The sequence below is a fragment of the Pieris rapae genome, chromosome 15, assembly GCF_905147795.1.
Source record: "Pieris rapae chromosome 15, ilPieRapa1.1, whole genome shotgun sequence".
NCBI lineage: Eukaryota > Metazoa > Arthropoda > Insecta > Lepidoptera > Pieridae > Pieris > Pieris rapae.
Window position 1 is genome coordinate 6,632,276 of NC_059523.1, and position 26,336 is coordinate 6,658,611.

Sequence of the window (26,336 nt, forward strand, 5' to 3'; positions counted from 1 at the left end):
GACCTGTGATTGCCTTCTGAACACCCTATATGACCGCTCTTTTGCCATATTTTTCCCCAATTCATTTTCTCGGATATAATGTTTGGGGTCAAGATAATATTATTATTATATTATTAACACAGACCCGGAGGTATTGTAATACCGGTATAGTTTCTATCATAAATAGAAATATACATTGGATATAACAATTGATATAAATATTATATAAAGATTAATCAGTGGCACTAAAACCTTTATAGAACTGAGCTTCAGATTTTTGTATCTGTTTCATTATCATTTGTCTTAGGTGGTGATCAGCTTCCTGTGCCTGACACACGCCGTCGACTTTTTAGTCTAAGACAGGCCAGTTACCTCACGATGTTTTCCTTCACCGTTCAAGCGAGTTTTAAATACGCACATAGAAAGTCATTTAATGCACACCCGGGGATCGAACCCATGACATCAGGGATGAGAGTCGCACGCTGAAACCACTAGGTCAATACTGCTCAAATTATATACCCCATTACAAATCGGTAAAATATATTTTTCTGATAATTGACAGGCTATACTACAATTATTGAAAAATATTTTGCCTATGATAATTACGCTGTATTTCGTTCACGTGAATTTTCTTAGACTGACAATTATAAATAATCACAAGTAAAATAAAAATCAATATTTATCACCTTTGATTCTCTTATTGTACCCATTACCTCTTCGTCTTATCCGTTGCTGGGGTAAAGTTAACTTCACTTATATTGTGGGGGCATTTTTACAAGTCTCAGGTGGTCGGTAATTTGTTTGTGGTGGAAGGGTTAGCTTGATTTATCTACGTAATGGGCGTTTTGGGAACTATTTCACCCTCTGTGTTGAACACACACTAATTCATGTAACCGCATTTTATTTTCTATTCATCTGTTTTTCTTATCTGTTTCATACTGGGACACTTTTTCTCTATCTAGTATAGATAAGATTTTATAAAAAGGAATGATTTGAATGTTTGTAACGAATTGACTCAAACATTACTGAATCTCACTTATAGGTATAATATGGCAAGAAAAAAATAAGGATATATATTCTAAACCTAAGTGAAATGTTTTTAAAAATGACCAGTTGATGTCATATACTCTGTTATCATTTTACTTTCATCAATTCCCGTACACAAAGGGAGCCAGCGATGAATTAAATTATTAAATTTAAATTCAAAAATCATGTAGGTTGCACATTACATTTACTGCCAGTTTTCAAATCAAGGGCGTAGAACGGAAGAGAAGAACTGGCAATAAACACTCCGCCACTCTTTTTAATCGCCAAAATTTTCTTTAACACAACGTACATTGTACATTGGAACATACATGGTAAATGATACATCTTTCGCGCGTTCCATTTTTAAATATCACGGTTTAAAACATCCGAGCACTGACGAAACTAGTATATAGACGAGAAACATATATTATTTATATAACTATTTATGTCAAATCATATAAATAACAAATGTCATTCGCGTTTATTTTTGAATAACGAAACATGAAAAATTTCCAGACGCCTACGTCAGACTGATAAATGGCTTCCGAAAATCCAAAAGGAAGTACAGCTTACTTGGGATTTGGTCTAGAACCTCTCACGTCCCATAACTGCTGCACTCCGCTTTATTACAATTACCGTAAGCCTCAAAGTCCCGCATTCTACAGCTGCCGGTCAGGACCTCATCGTTTTGAACCTACAAGCTAGCGGTGTAAGACTGTTATTCCCCGGGTGAAATAGAAACAGCGGCGGTAGAACTTCGCCCGCAGTTTTGAGCAACTTTGGCACTTACACTAAACATTTTAAGATACAAAATACAACGCGTGAGCGCTCTTCGCAAAAATAATGCGACGTCCGTGCCTCCCGACCGTCCGCTCTCAACATTTATGTGTACGATATGTCGACGGCTATTTGGAATACTAATTGGTCATGTCTAGGGACTTCGTAACGATCTCTATTTACTTTTTCTGCGGTATAAAGCCAGAGTGTCCATAAAATCTTATCCCTACAATAGCGTTTACGATGTGAAGAAATTGGTTGTATTATTTTCAAAGAAAATACGAAAATATTTAAGAAACAGGTATGGGATAATCAATCCTCATTCATGATACTCGCTATGAATGGAACCACTGAAACGGGAAATGATGATGAATTGTAAGAGGGTGTATAGAAAGAGAGGCCTAATATATACACAGTGAGTAACAAGGACGGATAGGGAAAATTAGCGTATGGTTCCGTGTAGCGCTTTCAATGAAGGTTCTTAACGGTAGGTAAAATAGGAATAAAATGGATCGGCCCTAATCCATCAGCCATTTATAACTCACACGCCATTAATTTGACGATAATTCGGCTTGTGCCGATTGGCTGTAGATACAGGTACCTACCGTTTCGCTATCACCGCAGTAGCATTCGATATGCTTATCTTATATCTCGTTTATAACTTCTATTCGATTTTTACGAGTCAATTACAAATGATACATTCCGCAGGTATTATGTAGTTTTGTAAAAATATAAATTTACGATTGATCATACGAAACAGTAATCATTGAATATAAATTGATTGAGCTAATTATTTGAAGTGGAGAACTGAAAATCAAAGTTTACAAAAGTGTGTCTTGGCGCCACCTACTTACTCATCGTAAGTAGCATTTTTATATTTAAGGTGGAAATTGGGTTTACGCATCTCCCGTAGCACAGAGTACGAGGGAATGTGATCTGGCTTTCTTCAGGTGAGCAATACTTAATCCTCATGGGAATATAACAACATTCACTAACATAAAAATACTATTACACATGAACATGATTAAGCATAAATTATACATTATGCTTGTTCATTAATTCTATAGAACAACATTGGGCAAGATACAAATACAGATTTAATAGTTACACAACACAAAAAACAAAAAACTACTAACAACGAAGACTAAATAAATAGTAAATAGACGTCTAATAAAAACACACAAATCCAAAATTTATCATTTTAATAAACATTGGAATCATCAAGGTGGTAAAAGTGGTCCTTATGCATAAATAATTTATACTAAACAATTCAAAGTCAAAGTCAAAATGTATTTATTAAAAAAAGAAATATTAAATGAATCTAATTTTACATTTACTGCCAGTTCTCAAATCAAGGGCGCAGAACGGAAGAGAAGAACTATAAACTCTCCGCCACTCTTTTTAATCGCCAAGTTTTTTTTACACAATGTTTGTAAGGAGCTGCAACCACTACACCATGTTCCACATGACATATTGAGTAGTAAAGAATAAAAAAATAAATTAAAAACAAAGATTTGTCCTATATCAGCAGGAGGCATGGTGAAATAGGAGTTTGAGTTATTCAAACCCAAAAGAACATAGTTGATTTAACTGCGCAGGCGCTAATTAAAGACTTGAGTTGACGCCAGGTAGATAGTATCGGTGACCCCACAGTGGTGCCGTCCTCGATCAACGAATAATAATTTTAATATAGCGAGGAAATGTTGCCAGCGGCAGGGACCCAATTTTTTAAATTTAATTTAAATTAATTATTGTTATAATTACTATGTATGTTAAGAATTGTTAACATAGCCATAATATAAAAGTCAAATAAGTTACCACACTTCCTCACACTATCAACATTGAATCACAGCTTCCTCATCAAGATCTCTTATCAGTTCCGTTGGTCACTGTGGTAGGTGAATCATAATAAACATCGGAAACGGCCACTCATAGCTTCCTAGATTATGTTATTAGGCAGACATCTCCAGCGGTGGTCCAGTTATGGATTAACACTGTTGTTTTATCTTACAAGTACTACTTAAGTATTATGTTACATGAGATTTATATTTATTATAATTTTTATAGTTAAAGTATTCGTATCATCTGAAGTAGGTTCAAACCCCGGCTTCTTCCTTTTTTTAATATAACTCCTTTTTAAAAGACACTTAAAATCATAATTTTATATATTTGAATTGGTCCAATACTATAAAATCTCTTCCAAAATACTCGTATTGTTATGACATCGAAATTATTAGATTAGTTATGACATCCAAAATACTCCGGTTTTGAAAATTTGAAAAAATTATGAACGCCCCACAATTTACATATTTATTATTTGGGTTATTTTTATTCCACTTTACATTACGATTTAATTGAAATTAAACTTTGTACTTAAATTAAAAACATAGTACTAAAATAAAGCGACCCAAAAAGTGTCTTGGCCTCCAAAATATCCAGCGACCTCGTCTAATTCCAACTCCAAATGCTGGCTTTTAGCTCCTACTCATATTCTCTATCAAACAAGCTGTACCTATGCCGACTTACTAGATGCTAGTGGTGGATAAAATAAAACGAAGTGTTAACAGAATTTCCTGAAATAAAAAACTTTCTTCAAATTGATCTTTGTTTTCATTGTAGCTCTTTATTGTAAAATAATAGCCAGTTATATATTACATACATTAATAATGCTAGCCATTGTGTCAACGCAATAAATGATATACTTAGGTGGTTAATATCTTTTGACAACTGGCATTCGGATTGATATAATGCGTTCCTTTGTTTAATGGTTATTAATATTTTCATTGTTGTATGATAATTAATTTGACGTGTATTAGGATTAAATAAGAGAAACATTAATATAATAAGCACTTCATAAAGCTTGTTTATAGCTGGCTAATATATTGGAACGTATGGATTAATTGCAATCGTTTAGTTATTTATTTTGTCGTGTCGGATCGGATTCACTGCGATTCAAAAACTCTAAAGTTAATCCATAGTCAATTCTATAAGAAATACCCAATTTAAATATTGTTAATGTACGCTATGGTATAATTTTAATATTTTATCTGTAGTACCGGATGTGTTAGCAGGTACTTTTGGCGCAATTGACAATTTCGCGGGAAATTTTATTGGTTGGTTTTATATGTGTCTATGTGTTGGAGTATGTATTGGACGTCTATAATACCGTAAAAAAACTAACTTCAAATTAAAAAAAAATAACTTTTAATTTAAACCCATTCGAAACCCTTGGTCTCGATACCAAATGGGACAAAATCATATTATAACGAAATACTAAATTATTTTGGTTCGAACCTTCAATACGTAGATTAAAAATCATCGCCATAAAAATCATTCATTCGTTTAACCTAACCCATATCGTTGATGTATTTTTTTAATTATAATACGTATTGATGTTTTTTTGTTAAAAATATGCCAATAAAGTATTATATCTGATGCGTCAGTTAGATTTAAATTTGGAATTTAGGTTCACGACTAGATATAAAACTGTAAATATCAACTAAGTGTCAGGGTCGGGTCGTAAATTATTACGATAACTTTATTTGCCTGCGCGCGTCTGTTTCGAGCAAATACAACAATTCTGTTTATACTTAACAAGAAATGTATAGAGAATTATACATTCAACTTTTAAATAAGTAGCTTTTTTTGTAGTTAGAATATTGGTGACGTAAATGAAAAACGCATCTTTCATTTGTTTTTAGTTATAAAAAGCTACATATGTCCAGAAATCGGATTTCGATGTGTAAAAAATAGGATATTTTATTTTATATGCTTGTTTTCTACATAAAACTGTAGAGTAGAAATGCAAATTATTGAGTCTAAAATCATAGTTGATGGACAGTTTTCTGTGTTAATCCTGAAAACCTCAAATTCCGACTGAAATCAATGGAGATCAACTTTCTGAGACTAACACTCTTCGTCAGCCTTTGTCTAAGACGTGTCGGTTTCTTAACGTGTTCCGGCATTCCTTGCAAAGACAAGACTTTTTTTTATAAAACAAACGGGCACATGGTACTGACCTGATCTGATGTTAAGTGTTGAGTGCCCATGGACACTCTCAATTCCAGAGGGCTCGCGAAGGCATTCCCGGCCTTTTTTAGCCGACGAGTGACTTGGTACGCTCTTTCTAGAAGGACCTTAAGTTGAACGAAGAAGACCTTTATTCGAACCTACGTTCAAGTCACTGCTCCTATATATACTAAACTTGCTTAAACACAAATGATCCCAAAAATAAGTCTGCTCCATTCCCATACATTACAAAATATATCTTCGAGACTGGAACCTTTAGATATCCTTTAGTAAGTCGCTAATGATACTCTATACAGCACTTAATGGCTAAGTAGCGTAAAATAAAATATATCTTTATAATAAATAGAAGGTAATTAGATTTTCGAAATAAAACACGTTAATAGGATCATAAAAGTTATGAACAACACGACGGATTTAGCGATACCATTTGTATGATGATTAAGTACAATCACAGACAGTATTTATTTGTAATATGCTTATCCAACTATAGGTACTTCATTTATATAACTACCACGCGTGGTAACGCATTCTGATTCCTTCTCAAGAGGCCACTTGAATCTCAGTTGAGTTGCTATTAATACCAAATTACACCAGGTTTTTTTGAGTTATTTCGTTAGACCAAAAAATAATTTCCTGGTTTGTAATTAATCGGTTAAAGCCTTTTCATAGTATTCGCTTAGTGAAATTTTCATGGCAACTATGTTTTTTTTCAGTTGCCCGCTTAGGTGGTTCACATATGTCCCTGAAGGTAGCCAACATATGGGAGTCATAGTTTATGGTCTCACCTCTAAGGGTCTGAATAGTGAGCGTTTTGGGCTTTAATTTACATTTTTACGTCAAATTAGATAAACAAACAATTTAAAAATACAACTATTCTATTTTTACTCGTTATTTCCGTTAAATCCGTGTAATCCCAAAGATTAGTTCTATCATTTAATAAGCACTTAGGATATAAATAATTTTTTTATCTGTTCAAAACCCAACAACGACGGTTACGCCGTTAAGATTCGCTACTGTGGACTTAAATCTAAACTCGAAATTGTGTTTATCGTATTAATGAAGCTTATGTTGCATTACTTTGGATTTTCGGGTTTTAAGATAAACGCCATTACAGCGTTACCGTTATTTATTTACAAGAGGACATAACGATTGTCATATCAACGTGTTATGTGAATAATGACGCGTGAAAGAGACAAAAGATCAAGAAGACAAAATTAAGGCTGGTTTCTAATGAGTAAGTAAAGGACGCAGGATTTGTTAACCTAGGAGTGATATTCAAAACACTAGTCATAATTGGTACTAATAGTTCCTTAGTTCCAAAAGCACATTTTAACAAAAAGTAACTCGTAGCATTTATGATTAGTATAGTAGGACGTAAATAGGTGCAAATATCGTTCCATGAATACTTAATAATATATACAGTATACAATCTCTGTACAAATGATTCTACATCCAAATTAATAAGAGTAAGGGATCTGGATTTTAAACGTCTTAGCTTAACGAAATTCCCAAAACATTTTAACTTCTATTATATTATTCTGGAAAAAAATCTAATATGTATACTTATAAAAATAAATATAATTTTAAAATCAATAATTAGGTAATTGTTTAAACCAGTAATTATAAAACACTTTTTTCGCGACTGTCCCACTCCGTATAGACTTTACAGCACCAATAAAACAATGTGCTTATCACACGTTATCAAAGCAGCAAACATAAAATTTATTTGTACGTGTCGTTTGTACCATACGTTTGTAGGAACCGACGTTTATTTTCTAGCACCATAATTAACTATTCTTTGAGATATAAGAAAACATGACGGCATTCATATTAGAAGTAGACAACATATAGGGCAGTCTCTCCTTGTACTCGTTAACTCATGTATGTAGGACACATTCATCCTTATTTTTTTTTATTATCATTGAGTGTGACAAAACAACCTAAATCCTAACTATTATGACGCCACGAATTTACCAAATTATTTATTAATACTTAAAAGAATTAAATAAAAAGAAGAGCAGGGCTTCTGGTAGCTATATAGCTTCGAGCGATCACTTCATGTAAATAAAATAAATGTATTTTAAGAATTTATAATAATTCATTTCATCAACTCTGGATAACGAAATTGTCAGAGACTATTAAAGATACATATTAAAAACAATTCTAGAAAAACCTAACCTAAGTATCACATAACCGGCCTATAAACAATAAGTTATTTCTTATTAAAACATTTTGATATACTTTGTATAAGTCTGATCTTCATCTATAGTCTAAAACGGCCTTCTGCGGCAAAACAAAAAATATATTTTAGCTGCAATATAATATAGAGTTTTGTATTATTCATACAATATGTTCAATGTCACGTTTTAATATTCATTAAATACAATTAAGTCATTAAAGTATTGAGAGATTACGTTTGTGTATTGCGGAAAAAACTGTTGTCTTGTTTGTTAGAAATTAAAATAATAATATAGTAAAATAGTAGTATAGTATGTGAGGAGTGCTTGCCTTGTAGTTCAACGACCGTCTTACATAGTAGGGACGTCAATTCAAACCCTGGACCAATGGTAATTAAAGCTTGCTCGTAGAAAACAATATAAATACAGAAAACATATTAAAGAAAGGCCTATAATCTGAGGACTTTTATAGTTACTTATTATTAAAAAAATGTGAACAATATTCTATTTGAGAAGGATGTAATGGATTTTGGGCGTTAATTAAGTTTTATTTTCTATAAAAGTATAGCGACTTGCACACGCGTTTTTCCGTAGGTACTAATCAAAATGATACCTTTATAAAAATAATTTTGTTTTTAAAGCGTGTTTAATTGAGGTTATTGGTTCCGCTATCTACGCTGTCTGTAAAATCTTCAAATTATACTACAAATAAATAAAAACAAATGATATTACAAAAGTTAAAAATAATCAAAAATTTCCTGCAATCTCCAAACAGTTAATTTGGCATCAATTGTCAGATCGTGACTTCTGACAAAACAATGGGATCACGCTGACAATATTAAAAAACAATAAATTCCAATAAAGTTCAACTCAGAGCAGTGTTGACATAATTCGCAGTCACAAAGTATTAATTTAATTAAATTGTGGTTGCAAAGGAAATGTTTTACAGGATTTTCTTGCGACCGTTTGGAGTCAATGAACTTTGAATTCATTTCAATTCAGTTTCTAAAATTATTGTCACGTAAAATTGCTTCAGATCTTTTTAATATTAAGTGTTTTGTATTGCTTATTATTATGGCAACGATATTTCTTTTGTTTCTTAAATCCTAAGCTAAAACAATATAAAATAAACATACATACATAGTTATGGCGACATTTAGAAAAACTATACTATCTTTAGTAAAAGAAAATATGCTATATTTGAAACTCATATGTCAAAATAAATCAAAGATTAGTAGTATATTACAACTTAAAATAATAAATAAGGGTGAACACACACGGTGTCAAGCGGCTAATTAGTTAACAAGCGTTCGGGCATTCGTAATTAACTCTTAAACGACGGGGCGTCATTTCCACTTAACAAATATGTATCCTTTTAATTATGTTCACAATATATCAGTGATGAAGTTTTAGAAACGGCATTCAAACGAATCTGTATTATCAATTTAAATTAATTTACATAAACATTACATACTATTTAACAAATCTCATTTATAGCTGAATGGTCGAATGTAGGTGACATATTTGGGCGGCCTTCGTGAATCGCTGGCGCCTACCAAAGGGACTAGACTTTAAAGACAAATTATAGCCAGTCATCTCTCCTAGGTGGTATATTGTACCATTAGATATACATTAGATTTTATCAATTGTTAAAAAAATGACCTGGTAGCTTTAGCGTGCGACTTTTATGCCCGAGAACGTAGGTTTGATTCCTGGTTGTGCACCAATGAACTTTCTTTCTATGTGTGCATATGACAATCGCTCAAACGGCGAACATACAAAGACAAAAAGACAATTACCAAGCATACCTGTGCCTGTTCGCCTACTTGCCTATTAGATTGACAGATGATCATGAAACAGATACAGAAATCTGACCGAAGTAGCTAGTAGTGATTTTTTTGAATATCTCAAGACATCGAAATTTGCTTATTAGGATATTTTCATAATTTATTAGATTTTATATTGAATACAGTGTTTTATTCCAGTATGGGCTGAAACAGGAGAGTTCCGGGACAGTGGCCACTCCTCCCTGACCTCCGGCGGGTCTGGTGTTGACCAGTCATTATATGCACCGCCAAGACCTAGAAGAGATAGAAAACATACGGATGACAGTAAGTTGTACTAAGACCATAGTGCTATACGAAAATACTCACTTATTTAAAATAAAAACAAAATTTAAAATAAATATGGTTCACAGAATTTTCTGCTTAACTGATTTGCAGTTACGAATGGTATTTTTAATAAAGAAATCGGAGCTATCAATTATCTGGAATCTATAGAAAATAAACGTAGATACTAAGTGACAACCACGAATGATCATTCCATGTTAAAAAAAGAGAAAACTTTCTTATAAAGTTAACACAATGTTTGTACTGTGCATCGTAATATATCAATTTAAGAGGGACACAAAATTTTCATCAGCATTTCAACACTCGCATTACCTACTAAAACATTTCAGCCTCTCCTGTAATGGAACCGATAATATTATTTGTGCAACAATACTTTATATATAAAACGTGTTATATATAAATTATTGTCAAGTACTGTGAGTGGGGGGCTAGAGCACCATATTTTATTTTATATAGGATTCTTATTAAGATTCTTTTTATTGAGTAAAATAGAGTCAATTTTACTTTCTTTTCTTATAGGCTCAACACTCGACTTCGTCAATACGGTTTACTCGTTATCACAAAAAGCCTCACACGATGAAAATTAAAACTACGTACACTAAGTAAAGCATTCAAATCTATCAGCAAATACATCTGTTCATTTTAAGACTTCCACAAACATCGCTCACTGGCGCCTTCTCTTATGCATATGGAAAGTAATCGATAAAAATTCGACCTTATGATATCTTCCGGACTAATTATTTCAGCTGATTTTAAGCAATTTACATAATTACGATGTGGATAATTTCATGCATTTATTTATTTTTGTTCGACTTATACATCCCATATTAATATCGACGGTATTGCATCATATAAAGACTGTGTTTATAATATATATTGTATAATTATATAATACATAAAATTGCTCATTCTCCGCTCGGCTAAAGTTTCCAGGCGCTAGGTAAGCATATTGATGCCAATCGAGAAGCGGGTGTGCACTGAAAAAATACACTTTTTGCTGTAGCTGTCTTTAAAATGCGACATCTTTAGACATCTATACTTCAGGCTAAAGCCTATTTATAGCCTCAAGTATATTTTGCCATTGCAGTCGTACTTCTTGCGTCCAACATCAAATACTATTGTTTCGAGGTCTTAGACAACTCCATTAGACCAACGAAGCTTCGGTCTATCGAGCTTTCTCTTGCTACCAGGTTGATTCAGGTCCTTCGTCTTAGGGCTCTGTCGTCCGCCATTCGATGTACACGTCCCAACCAGTTGAGTATGTGCGTTTTATGAACTAGACGATGTTGGCGTCTTTAACGATGTAATAAAGTCCTGTATTATACACTTAACTCCGTCTTCGGAAGCAGGATTTAAAATTCTCCGAAAAATCGTCCTCTAGAAAATACAGGAAGCAAGCTCTTCCTTCTTTCCAGGTTTGAGAACCATAAATGAGCAATGAGGTCGCAGTATAATTTTGTACTATTTAAATTCTGATACATAGTAAAATTCAGAGCTCATTTAAGGCAACTAGTGACGAAAAGTAAACATGATTCGATAGGTCATATATCCTTCATTAAATGAATAGGCGTATTGAAGAATAAAAAAACAAAAGGTGCAAAATTACATAAGTACTTATAGTATAGTTATCGCTGTAAGTGTTATATATATTAACTATTTAGTTACCTTGTGTCGTGTCGGCCGAACGCAAAGGTTGTTTCGAATGATGGATGGGTCGGCGAGGACTCAAAGCGCCGTGATAAGCGTTATCACTCCTATCGGTATCGACGTATCGCTGAGGTAGCCCAGCCCAACCTGAAATATTAATCCTACTTGTTCACTACGTGTATAACCTTGATTGATTATTTTCATATGTCAACGTAACACAAGGAGTATTATCAATGAATTTTAAATTTGGAACAGAATAACATTTGAAATCGCCGATAGAGGCTCAAATGACATGGCCAGTGGCAGTTTATACAGTATTTTGCTTATGACCTGAATATAATTTAACTAATATAATGAGAACATACATAAGAAAAATATACATTTTGAAGAGTGTGTTTTCTGAATTAGAGTGAATTTTCTTATTATTTGAATTGTCTTATGTGATCGTAGAAAACTTCGCATTCGTTGTTTTTATATGCAATACATTGGCAAGTATGTACTGTTATTTTTAGACTATACATATAGATAAATACATCAAATATAGCTAAACGGTGCGGAGTTTATTGGTTAATCGTTAATATAATAATTACAAATGATAGGTTAATTTAAATACATATTCCTCAATCAATATAAACATATAAATTAAATTGTCCATTATTATCTGATCGCGTACGTATTAAATCATAAACTGATGATACGAAGTGACTTACGAAACTCCAGTGGTTTTTCCAAAACTTTTATCAAGTACTTACTTTATTGCCCTGTAATATGCAGATTTCATACAAATATAATATTATTCGAAAAGTTAATCATGTATTTCTGTCGTACTTAGAAAAGCGCGTTTTATAAGAGACTAGACATAATATTACTTTAGGCACTCCTTTAGACTACAGACAAGTTATATAGGTATAGACAAGTGTAATTGTAGTTCTGGGTAATTGGAACAATTTCATACAAAAGCAACAAATAGAATGAGAATAGATCTCGGATACCAATAGATTATATATTGATGCCATAAATCTGCAATAAAACATTGTATATTGAATTAAATATTAATTTACTGAATAATACTAATAATTATTTTTGTTTGATTGATCTCCGGAAAATATAATTAAAAAAGCATACAGTCTCTGTCATTATGTTTTACTACTCGACCTCCAAAGGAGTGTTGTCTTGTATTTTCGGCACAAGTTTCCAATTCTTTCCCGTTATCTCTTTCATTCCATCTTCCTAGGTTGATTCAGTTGGTTTGGTGGGCGTCTTCTCTTTTTTCTTCCCACCGGACCATTCAACTACGGATCTTCTTGACCCATCTGTCAGTAGAGATATGCGTAATTAAATTTGGTGTTAGGACTATCTTTTGCTACCGAAGTAGTGTTGGTACAGGACATTCTCAGAAACTTAAAAGAAAAGTTAGTTCACAATTACTTTCCATATAATTTCTTATTTCACTAAACCCTTCCCTATAAATAGTAAACAATGCAATCGGTGTATTGACACAAGGCTTTAACTAAGCCCTATATACGGCCTGATTGCCATCGCGCCGTTATCAGTAACGTATTGATGTAATAACGCCATATCACTGTTCTACCTTTGAAATTTGGTAGAAATTTGAAAATCGAACTGATACTTTGCATGAAAATTTACCTACAGTATAATATAGTTGAATTACGATTTAGAGTAGTTTTACGATAAGTATTACTGCTGTAGAACCAATGCTATGTTCATTAACGGAAGTCGTCGACAATAAACACATCTAAAGAGTATTATATTAACTATACCTACGTATTAGATGATTCGTAAAACTCAAAAAAGATTTTTATATAAATTCATATTATAGGCTAACTGGGATAGGCTACCGAAAGATCTATGCACTGTCTATGAACTCTAGTCGTGTCCACATGTTTTAAGGACGACACCGCTTTTAATATTTTCGTATGCATGTTAATTTTGACATGTGTTTGTCCAAATTAAAAGAAAAACTCTTAAAAATAGGTTGGATAATTTCTCCAAATCCGCAGTTACGCTTGCTAATTATTAATTATTAGCTTATTAACCTGCTATTGTATTTATCTAAATAATGACTGATTAGGTAATCTGGAAGAAGTCCTTATAATTTATTTAAGAACTGAATGTTTCCTTTTCTATTATTATTTACTATGGAGAAGCCAAGTTCCACATTTACATCTGTTATTCTAATTCTCACGTAACCAAAAAATTTGAACAATTAATATAACAATAATTTTTATACAATGAGGATATATGAAAAAAAAATCATTATCTTAAATATAAATTATTTTATTTTACGTTGATCATTGAGAAAAAACCAAATTACAGCTGTCGTAAACTCCTGCGTCCGCGCCGTAATCCCGGTATTAGTCGGCCATACAATGATTCACAAGTTTTATGTGCGCTTTTACGCGTATTGTGATTGAATAAATTTTAGTAATTATGATTTTTCTTATTGAGTTTTTATTTTACAAAAACTAAAATAAGAAAAGTCTAGTCTGACGTGCTGTTATGCTTTTTAGGTAGGTTTAATATTATATACAATGAAGTCTTAGTAAATATTAATCTATATGATACTGTATATATATATATGCTTATTCATTGGGAGGTATGATAAAGACTGATCTAAAAACAAAATTTGACACTTACAAACATTTTACAATATCGATTGTTATAGAAAAATAAAATTCTACAGAATAAAAAACATAAAAATCATTGTCTGTACTAACTTCAACTCTTATTATTATTACAGACATGGCGCTTAAGAAACTGTAAGCCTAAAATATAAGAAGAAATTTACATTACTAAACTATATTTATTTCTTCAGATCGACCCATGACGGAAGCCACGATAAAAACTGAATCGACGACCCCCGGTGTTGGACCTGATGAGCCTATGGATGATAAAGGAGACAAGAAGAACAAGAGGCAAAGAAGGCAGAGGACGCACTTCACCAGCCAGCAGTTACAAGAGTTGGAAGCGACCTTCGCAAGAAATCGTTATCCTGATATGTCCACGAGGGAAGAGATAGCTATGTGGACGAATTTAACAGAAGCGAGAGTTAGGGTAAGGATGTCATTATAATTAATAAAATATCAGCTACTTGATATATCATGTCTATGTAAGGCCGTGTATGAATAGGGTCATCATCTTCAGATGCTTTACAACGAATAATTTATTTATCTTTATATATATATTTCTTGTGTGCGTGTGTATGTGACTGAACTCCTCCTAAACGACTGGACCAATTTTGATGAAATTTTTTGTGTGTGTTCGTGGAGATTCGAGAATGGTTTAGATTCACAATTTTGTCCGCTGGACAATGTTTTTTTTTATTAATTAGTAGTTGTTGATTTTGGAATGATTTTGCATTGGATCCGACAGACGGCGCTACCATCGCACTGTCAAATTTTAAATAATATTCGAATTTTAATTTTAGTCTGTCCCGACAGTTAGCGCTGCGATCAAATTAAAAAAAAGTTTTGTTATCATTGTGTTATTGTAGACCATGTGCTGGATCGTTAGATATTGTCATAACATTTGAATAATAATTTTCATCAAAATGGTCCAGAATGTTTTAGCTTATTAAAAAAAGTTTGAAATTTTCAAATTATTTATTTATATATACATTCTAAAACAATGTGATACATTGCTTAAGTTCAATTACATTAGAACTTAAGCAATGTATCAAAGGAACAAAAGAAACGGCCATAAAATAAACAAAAAAACAATTTATTAATAATATAAATAAAAACTAAAACTAAAAAGATAAAAATAACAGTAATAAACAAACAAAAATTCAAAATTTGAAAGCAAATAGGTATGATAGCAACACTTTTGTCAATGCAAGTATTTTTAATGTTATATTTGAAGAAGTTTATCATATACATCATGTTAGATAAAATTCTATTTACGTTTGATTGTATGGCGCCCTTGTGTCATTTCTTATATTTCACGGTGTATCAAATTGTTTTCATTACTCGCTTGATGTAATTACATCGGATTCATTACAAAAAAAATATAAGGCTTTAATTAATTTATCTATTTATGCTAAACAGATTTGGAATATTTAAAATTTCAAGTCAACAATTCTTAAGAAATTATTTATTAGTAGGATTACCTCAAATCTATAAATAAATATTAATAGTCTCTTCCCTAGACAGCTTTCCCTAAAACGTTACACATGAGGCAAAAACACGATACCTTTTTTATGGCAACACTAAGGTGCTCAATATCTGAATGTTTAGACTAATCGTTGCATCCGGCGCTCTTCGATATTTTTGTACCGCGTCGTCGGACGGAACACAAAATCCCTTAATCCATTTGGATTTCAGGCGTCTATTTTGGTCTTTTCATAATCCCCAGCTTAAATGTGATCGCATCCACACACTGTCAATAGTTTTCGAGGGCCTGTTACATTCTGTGGTTCGACTCAATTTGTATTATTTAATGTCCCGAATTCGTTAGATACCGTTCGGTTGCTTTGGGATGTAAATAATCACAGAGTAATCTCTAGGGCGTGTTGTTATGCCAAATTGAAAACCGAGAAATTGGTGATTAGACGTAGGAATTTCTACACGGGCGGGCTTTTAAGAACTTTTAACATTTATTTAATGTTTTAAACTTGGTGTTTACTAAGCTACGGTTTGATTGAATAAATGTTGATTAACATAATGAAAACAGCCTACATTTTAACTCAGTTGTACGTATAATAAGCTTTAAATATCTTCCATATATTTAAATTATCGTAGAAAATAATAAAATTACAATACTTTTAGTAGAATTAGGGCCTGTTTCACAATGGCCGGATAAGTTCCAAATAAGCTATTTATTACTTACTAGCTGACCTGGCAAACGTCGTCTTGCCAAACTTCTACCTTTAACTCAGCGCCATCTGTTAGAATTGTATTAAATAATAAACAAATGTTAATGTTATCGTAATTTTAGTAAGGATGCCTATTTTTTTGAAAATGAAATATAGCCTATGTCACTCAGGAATGATGTAGCTTTCCAACAGTGAAAGAATTTTTCAAATCTGCCAAGTAGTTTCGGAGCCTATTCAATTCATACAAACAAACAAACAAAAAATCAAACCTTTCCTCTTTATAATATTAGTATAGATTGGTAGGATAAATAGAATTTTTGCGTTTCACGACTGTCAGATAGCGCTATACGTCATGAAATTCGAAGTATCTTTTTTGGAACTTTTATCTTTCGAATAATTTATGTGTTGCATAGCTATTTGACACTTTATCCATACATTGTGAAACAGGCCCTTAGTCAAATTTGTACGGTGGTGTTGTAATTATGATTGATATTAAAATTTTGTTTGACGATATTCTTTATATAGGTATTGTTAATTAAACTATTATTTCAATGAGACGTTTTTCACTGAAATAACTACAACCTTTTTAGGTCTGACCTCAGTTTTCTGTATTTGTTTCTTTCTAAGGCACGGTTTGCTCATGATTTCCTTCACCGTTTGAGCGAATGTTAAATGCCCATATAGAAAGTCCATTCCACAGCCGGGGTTCGAAAATACGATCTCAGGAATTAGGGTCGCACGTTGAAGCCACTAGGCAAACATTGTTCTTCGATACATTAATATAACAAGGCATTTTATGTGCTTTCTAAGAAAAAAATTCCAACTTGGATATTAGCCGCATATAAATATATTATGTACGACAAAAAAACATTTTGGCACAATCGTAGCTAATTAGTAATTCAATACCTCTTTTAGACAATCGATTAGGTGTATCAGTAAATTGATATTTTCCAATCGACGCGAGCGCAAGTATTTCAAGTGCTAAGTATTCATTACATACTCGTACTCTGTACGTGTGTCTGTTTATGAGAATATGCTCTGAAACGGTCTACGTCTTCATTAAATTATTTTCCTTACAATCTGTGTTAGGGTTGTCACTGAACAATGTTTTTAATACATATAACAACAAATACGATTTTAATTAAATTAAATTAAAATTAAACGAGCTAAATTTTAATATACAACCAAGGTTCTTTTTTGCGTTTATAACTTAAAAGTTTATAAGTTATTATTATATTAAGACGTTAACATCAACCGTTTCCTCCCTGTTCTATAAAAAAAATTGAGACATACAGATTTATGCTTAGATTCAGACGAGACTTAGCGCGAACTATGACTCACGTATGTCAAAATGTATTCCGCTTTTGACTTACGAAACTCATACTTAGTCTAAAAATGCCTTAGACATGAGTATAAAGCGCTATAGTCATGAAAAGTTACAGTAATTTGAGGTCCACACCTAAAGAGGCTGTATCGACACCGATTTATTTTGATTTTTATATAACGCTATGTAATACCTACGAATTGTATATTTAGTATTACTACATGAAGTAATCGTACTAACCTAGTATTTGTATAAACTCATGTATAACCAACCCTAGCAAAGGGATTACCGCCCGTGCGTCCGCGCAACACATCGCGTCAAATAAATCTGTGAGCTCGCACACCGATAAATCGTCGAACATTATTTTTGTAACCCACTCATTAGGGTCATTGCCTGCCTATTGACTCTTAAAATATGTCCGAAGATGTTTTGTTAACCGCATATTGCAAATTGCTACTGTCATCTTTAATGTGTCCATTTATATTTTTTATCATCAAATTTCGTTCAGCTGGAACAACACGATTCCGAATTGCTCACATCTTTGCCAACTTATTGAAGGCATTAATGTAATTTTATTTTCGAACTGAGGTTACACAGTGGCTAATAAAAGTTAATACACACGAAATAATATTGATTCATTTGGTTATTGCTATTTTACTTATTCAGGCAGTTGATAAACTGCGTAGCTACGCAGTCAGACAATAATGATGATGATGATAAAATGGTTTGTAGGGCAGCTGCCCTACGCAACCGTTATTGCGTCTGACTAGACGCACAATAGCTTTTCTAAAATTATTATACCCCTCTATGTGAGATAGATAATTTTTTCGATATTAAAAAAAATAATTCAGTAAGTAATTAAGAAACTTAAATAACAGGTTTTAGGAAGCAATCACGAGCGTACCAATTTTAAAAAGGCAGGCAATGCACTCGCGAGCCCTCTGGCATTGAGAGTGTCCATGGGCGGCGGTATAACTTAACATCTGGTGAGCCTCCTGCCAGTTTACCCCCTGTTCTATAAAAAAAATATAGTACGTAAATTTTCAATACCTATGAAAAAGTCAAATTCATATTTTAAATAATGCTCATAACGATTTTTCTATATTAATTGAGTGAGATTTTTTATTTGGTTAGCTCCTTCTCAAGTCTCCTCCACGTTATGTTATATCCAGCCGATTTCGCTTGCCCCTCTTAACAGTCAAATTGACCCGTGAGGCTCTCGTTCGAAAATACTAGAACACTCTAGTGATGATAAATTTTCCTATGACAAAATTTGGTTTGAAACCTTTTTGGTTATAATTTCACTCTTATTCTTACGCGAGCACACGTACTTTGTTCTCCTTAAGTAATAAATAAAACAAGTAAAGTTGTTACTATTAATAATGACTATTCTATTAAGTGGCGACAAAATGTCTTGATTTAGTCTATATTTATTATCATATATGTCAAAGCATTCTCAGAAACAGAGGGAGGGGCCGTCAAGCCAATCGTCCGTGAAACAACTCTCGACACATTTCATTTGGCAAAACGCGCCGATAGACAGGGCATTAACGAGCCCACTAATATCTGTATTGGCTGATTGATGGATTCATTTAGAATGTTAAAAAGATTATTTTTCCTATTTCTATAGGAAAATTCCTACCAAAGTAGGAAATTAATAAAACATAATTCATGACATAGTTGTGACAAAATTGACCTAACGCTAGTCCTCACTAGGGAATGTGTTTTCCGTGGTACATGTTTGTACCTATTTTTAAAAGAAAATTCAAATTCAAAAATCATTTATTCATGTAGGTAACATAATGTTCACTTAAGAACGTCAATAAAGAAATATACATTGAATGCTTCTGATTTTACATTTACAAATATATGCTCAGAGATAATGTTCCATTATAATTATGAAAGAATTTTTCAAATCAGTCCTGTTTAGTTTATTCGTTAGAAACATGTTTACAAATCGTGCCTACTTCTTATAATTATGTATAATAACTTTAGAAGTATACAGGGTGTCCCACGGCGATGCCACACGGAGGGAAAGTACCTTAAATATTAATGATAGGATATTTTACTGAAAGAAGACATCGTTTAATTTTTAATAATAAGTAGAACTGCATTCACGGATTTTTTTAAAAATCGCCTACCTCAACCGGGAATCGAACCCGCCAAATGTGACAGTAAATTTACATGTATTTTATAATAGCGTTTGAAAGGGCTACTAATAAGCATTATTTTTTCCTTAATAACCTAGCATATTAAATGAAACTAAAAACATAAAATTTTACATTTTATTAAAAAACAATCATTATCAAATGCTCAAAATGTGATCCGTTGTTGTTGTCTGTTGTATACAAATTCTCACTCTTTTAATAATTTCTCTTGAGATTTTAAGAAATGAGATTAATAATCTTCCTGATGCAGATCGACGAAATCTCATATTCCAGCAAGATGGGGCTCCGGCTCATAACAGTAGGAGAACACCCGAGTTTCTTAATGAACATTTTCCTTCCTGGATCGGCACTTTTGGACAAATTAGACGGCCATCGAGATCCCCAGATCTAACACCACTTGATTTTTTTTATGGGGTTATGTAAAAGATTTAGTTTACAGGAACCGGTACAACAGTGTGCAGGAGTTACAAAATGAACTTAGATGTATTATTTTAAACATCCACCATGCAAAAATAAGTAAATCGACAGGGAGAGAAATTATTAAAAGAGTGAGAATTTGTATACAACAGACAACAACAACGGATCACATTTTGAGCATTTGGTAAATTATTATTTTTTAAATAAAATGTAAAATTTTATGTTTTTAGTTTCATTTAATATGCTAGGTTATTAAGGAAAAAATAATGCTTATGAGTAGCCCTTTCAAAACGCTATTATAAAATACATGAAATTTTACTGTCACATTTGGCGGGTTCGATTCCTGGTTGAGGTAGGCGATTTTCAAAAAATCCGTGAATGCAGTTCTACTTATTATTAAAAATTAAACGATGTCTTCTTTCAGTAAAATATCCTATCATTAATATTTAAGGTACTTTCCCTCCGTGTGGCATCGCCGTGGGACGCCCTGTATATGAGATGGTAATACGAACAAATAAAAATGTTATCGTTAAAATATATTATAAGCTCCGAGCTTGAATATTTTACCAATATGTAATACTTTATAAATAAATTATGTTATTTAAAAGTAAATGAAAAAATTTATCACTTAACCAGTGTTTGTGTATTATAACGTCTGTTGAAATATATAAAATAATATTTGGGAAGACTTTATGTTTGTCTTATGTGTATCTGCTTAGTAAGTAGTGAATCCTGAGGTTGTGACTCAAATACTGGCTAGGCACCACTGAATTTATTTTTCTATGTGCTCTGGTACAAGCTAATACGGAATACAAAAAGACGGCATTCAATATTCAATTAAAAAAAACAAAACACAATCAGAGAACCTGTAGTATTCTGACACCAAGGCTCATTATGCAACTGGATTAATACTAGCATTAGATGCAATAGTCTGTGGGATTATTAAAAAGTAGTGAAACTTAAAACTATATAAAGCCGATTCATTTAGGAATTTTTAAAAATAGAACTTTTGTTGATAAAGCCATCAGTGCTATTTCAAAAAAAGAATGTAACGTTTCCGACGACAGGGCGGGCGGCACGTAACATTATTTATTTTACGTGAAGCGCTTATACAGGTTTTTCAGCGCTTTTAAAGCGTCGATGCGTGCAAACAGTTTAGCCTGAACCATTTTACCTAGCACCGAATCCATAGAGTTTAGGCTTTTAGTCGTCTATGTCAACAGCGCTTTTGAATTTAAAATAGGGTGAATACCTGTTAGGAGGTTGGTTCTCAGTAATATAACTTAAATGTAATTTATTCTTGATACTTCCTACTTTATCAATGAGTCTGATAACAAATTTCCATCTAACAGACAAAGCTTGTAAACGATAATTAAATCTTTATTGATAAAAACTCAATATTTGAACTTCATCGGAACTATACAAAATATGCCATTTTGTATGGATGATTTTTGATCAGGTGTTTTGCTAATTAATATTAAATACATTAAGTATACATCAATTAAATTATGTTATATAAACTTTTTAATCAAATACATTTTTTATTAAATACGTAAGGATAAACTCATTACATTGTTGATTACATTAATTATTTTTAATTGGACATAATTATAATGTAAAAGGTGTAACTCAATTGATCACTAAGACGATTGTGATATTCAGTTTGGATTGTTTTTTTTAATTGCATTCAGTAAGAATTCTAAGTCACATATCATAAATATAACATAATATTATTTAACAAAATTGAATATTCACTAATTATAGTATAGTTACCATAATAACAGTATGTGTTACTGTATGTAATCATAAATCCTCATACACCAATACGAATCTATTAGAAAATGCCTGTCACGAAATCCCCACAAGGAAACTACTGTAAAATGTAGCCAATAATCTCACAAAGCATCACATTTGATTTCGAAACAAGATTATTGAGGAACAACGATTGCAAATTCGCGTAATACCGTGTAATACAGCCAATACATTTCCGTTACAGTAAATTGCACTATATTGCCTAGACATTAGAGTTGTTTCTCGCTAATAAAATTTTAAATCGGAGATTCAAACTGTTAGGATAGTAGATCTCTTACCGATATCCTACTTATGTTTTGATAGACCAAATGTCGAGTGTTTTGATCGTGTGAGCCTTGCATAGATTTACGGACGCGTATTCAGTGAATGAAATTTGATGTGTAATAATCTTATTAATCCATATTTATTAAGGAAAAGATTACCTCGTGGTGAGTTTGACAGTTCCCTATGTTAGGTTGAAATAGAATGAATGGGATTAGGAGTTTGGAGAAATATTGGTTGTACGTATGTTTTGTTCAGAGAAAATAGGCTAAATGACACATTGAGCTTTATTACAACTCTGTGATGACAGTTCTACTGTAAGTTAAACAAGGTATTAAATATATAACATCTACGTAAAATATTTATTAGATAACATGTCTATGTGCTCTTCTTTCAGATCTTTTGTAATGTAGTAATTAGTTGACTTAGTTTACTAAAATAGTACATAGCTTAAACTACAATAAAATTCAATAAATAAGTAACTCAATACAGCGAGAAAATGTTGCCAGCTTTAAAGGTACACTGTCGCAGGGACAAAACATTTTAAATTGGTTTTTATTCTGTATTTTTCAATTATAATTACTATAATTGTGGGTTAAGAATGCTGTATATTTGTGTGTTGGAAATATATTATCTTGGTACCTTTTTCCCTCACACTACCACTATGTGGAACCTACCCACTATTTCCGAACGAATCCGACTTAGGGTCTCTTAGAAAAGAGTGTACCGACGCACTTCTTCACAAGATGAGTCTTCAGGAAATATAGACCAGTGTCGATAATTTTTGAAACCAAAAAAAAATTACAGTAGGATGAAACCCATTAGAAATGCAGGGGAATATGATCAAAATGAAAGGAAAAATAAATTACGGTCGATCCGAGTTCGGGAAGTGGGAGGGGGGTGACTTTTAAGGGGGAAAAATTGTTTATCTTGATTTCCGGCGAAACTACCAGTCCTATCGAAAAAAGTTAAATGGCAAAGTTGTAGGTCATAAAAAGATCTACAACTTTGTAATTTACAATTTTTTCACATAACCTCAAAATTTAGGTGAAAAATTCAAAAAACCAAGTTTGAAGGCTTCGGCACTGGTCTAATATGAGTGTTCGCGTATCAATTAACATAACGCACGTGAGCCTTTTGCCCAGTTGTCTATTATTACATAAAAAATAAACCATTTTTGATGAAATTATATTCATTCACCGTCTTTGTCTGGGCACAATGATTGAGACCGATACTTGCACTTAAATTAACTCAAAAAGGATATAAAATTACGAAAGCTTGGAAGAGTTTAATAACATTTCACTAGTACTGAGGGTTATATTAGCAATTTGACGAAATGTGACTGATACGATCCCACTAACATTTTTCTTAGCCACCATTCAGAGGCAGCTTAGCTCCACGGGGTGCATTTAATAATAATCTACTCGATATAAGGGGTGTCTCAGTGGTCTAACGCGAACAAATATTCCTTGAACAGCTTTAGATAAGATTTCTAATATATTTTGTACGTATTCGCATTTAGTAGAATCGTTCGCAGTTCGAATAGTTCGCAGATTTAGTAGAAAACCTACCTTTTCAAGCTGTTTAAATTCCTGTCACCGGTGCCCCCTTTTGATGTTCAATCATGTCTTTTGTAATTATAATTCATATTTTTTTTCTAATTCGTGATTCATGACTTTTAAGTAGTCTTAAAATCGAATGATTTTAGTTCTTTTTTAAATTAAGTTTTGCTCTTAGTATTCCTTTTTATTTTTCCTTACTAGAGGGTGTCTGGATGAGATCGCTTGTTAGTGAAAGAACTGCATAAATATGTATATGTACCAAGTATGAATTGCAATAAAGTGGTAATTAATAATTAAATACTAACTGTTTAATATGTTTATACTTTTATTAATTCGACGTTCATGAATTGAGACTTCAATAAGTTTTTTTTACAATTAATATTTATTAAATTGAATTGGAATTTTAAGAAGAAGAATTGGAAATTCTAATTTAATTTTATAATCACTAAATGTACAAATTGAAAAAAATATACATTTATGTTTAATGAAATTACGTCCACCAAATTTATACAACCTAATTTATATAGAAACTGTGGACGTTATCAGTTAAAGAGATTCATCAATGTCACAATATATTCAACTGAGTACCTTAAGTAGATTTCTTCTCATTGGATTATTTATTTAATGTTTACATAATCAGACAAATAATTACAATAGATGGAAACAAACTGGACACAGATTTTCTGTCCACCAGATCGTCGACTAGATTTACAACTTACACACTAAGACCAGGTAAATATAAATTGACTAGTACTCCGTGGTTTAACTTGCGTTCCGTCTTTTATATGTTGTTGTTTATACGTAGTATTTTACAACGGTGCTATTAGTATATTGCATAAAATGGCAAATGGAGTATGAAACCCAATGATTTCAAACAACACTCAAAACCGTTTACGATGACATCGTTTATAACAACATACCGGTTATATTAACCAAAATCAAAGCTCCCGGCTGAATTCTATTGTAGGTATTTAATAACAACGTCATCGGATCTTAGGACTATCGCTTACGACCAAATATGAGTAGACCCTTCGATGTCGTTAAAATAGATTTTGACTGTATTACTGTTTCCTTTCTGAAACGCGTGCATAAGCCTATTTTCTTTTCAATTTACTCAATGAAATGAGTTTCCTTTGCCTATCCAATATCACTAGTCGTATTTCAAATAAACACTATATTGGCACAGCCCTACACTTCGCACGTGTCAAATCCTAGTTCATATACATTTATACGATCCGAAATGTTTATTTGACTTGTGGGTGTCAAATAAACCAATTCAGTCTATATTCCTATTGTAGTACAGACTATAATCCCTTAACCGAAACTGTGCGAAGACTCCGATAGACCGTCATTTGATTGATGGTAGTAATAAAACTGTGATTCTAGTTTAATTTAAATTTAAGGCAATTTAGTCCTGCTCTGGTTGACCGTAAAATAGGTTTATTATTACAGGGGGTCATCCGTATTAGTCAACAATTACATGAATATATTTGGGTGATTAGATTAAAATCATTACCGTGAGGGCTACAACTATATGAGTATATGAAAATACATTATTACAACTTCACAAAGATATGATTACATTTACAAGAACATCAATTGTAATAAAACAATAAAAAACTAATTTTAGTTAATTCTAATATAAAAAAATTAGTGGCGCTACAACCTCTTTGATCATTTTTTAAAATCTAATAGGCAAGTAGGTGATCAGCCTCCAGTGTCTGACTCTCGTCGACTTTTTGGGTCTAAGACATATCGGTTTCCTCACGATGTTATCCTTCACTGTTCTCGTAAATGTTAAATGTGCACATAGAAAGAAAGTCCACTGGTGCACAGCCGGGGATCGAACCTACGACCTCAGGTATGAGAGTCGCACGCTAAAGCCACTAGTCCAACACTGCAACTCTAATATACCTAATAATAACCATAATAACCATAACCATAAAATGTAATAATTAAAAAAAAATATTAAAAGGAGTCCCTTTAGGCATGGTTCCGAAGATAGTGGCAGCGTTCCCCCTTTGAATAGCTAGGCAAATTATTTGTCCGAGGTAGCTGCGGAGTACCTATACTTATACTTCACAAAGTATAAGTAGGTACTCTGATGCTTAAATATTTGACCTTTATTTTTTAAAAAATGTTACAGAGGCCATATTTATCTGGTAGATGAATCATGAAATGCATAAGCGTAAAA

The 26,336-nt window shown here is 32.4% G+C and overlaps 1 protein-coding gene across 1 annotated transcript in view; it reads left to right on the forward strand.

The window, feature by feature from the left end:
* LOC110996743 (pituitary homeobox homolog Ptx1) overlaps positions 1–26,336 on the forward strand; it is a 48,606-nt gene that overhangs the window by 18,647 nt on the left and 3,623 nt on the right. Inside the window, exons 3-4 of the mRNA XM_022264567.2 lie at positions 9,974–10,099; positions 14,601–14,839. Of these exons, the coding sequence (XP_022120259.1) occupies positions 9,974–10,099; positions 14,601–14,839 (365 nt within the window). The remainder of the gene's footprint in view (positions 1–9,973; positions 10,100–14,600; positions 14,840–26,336) is intronic.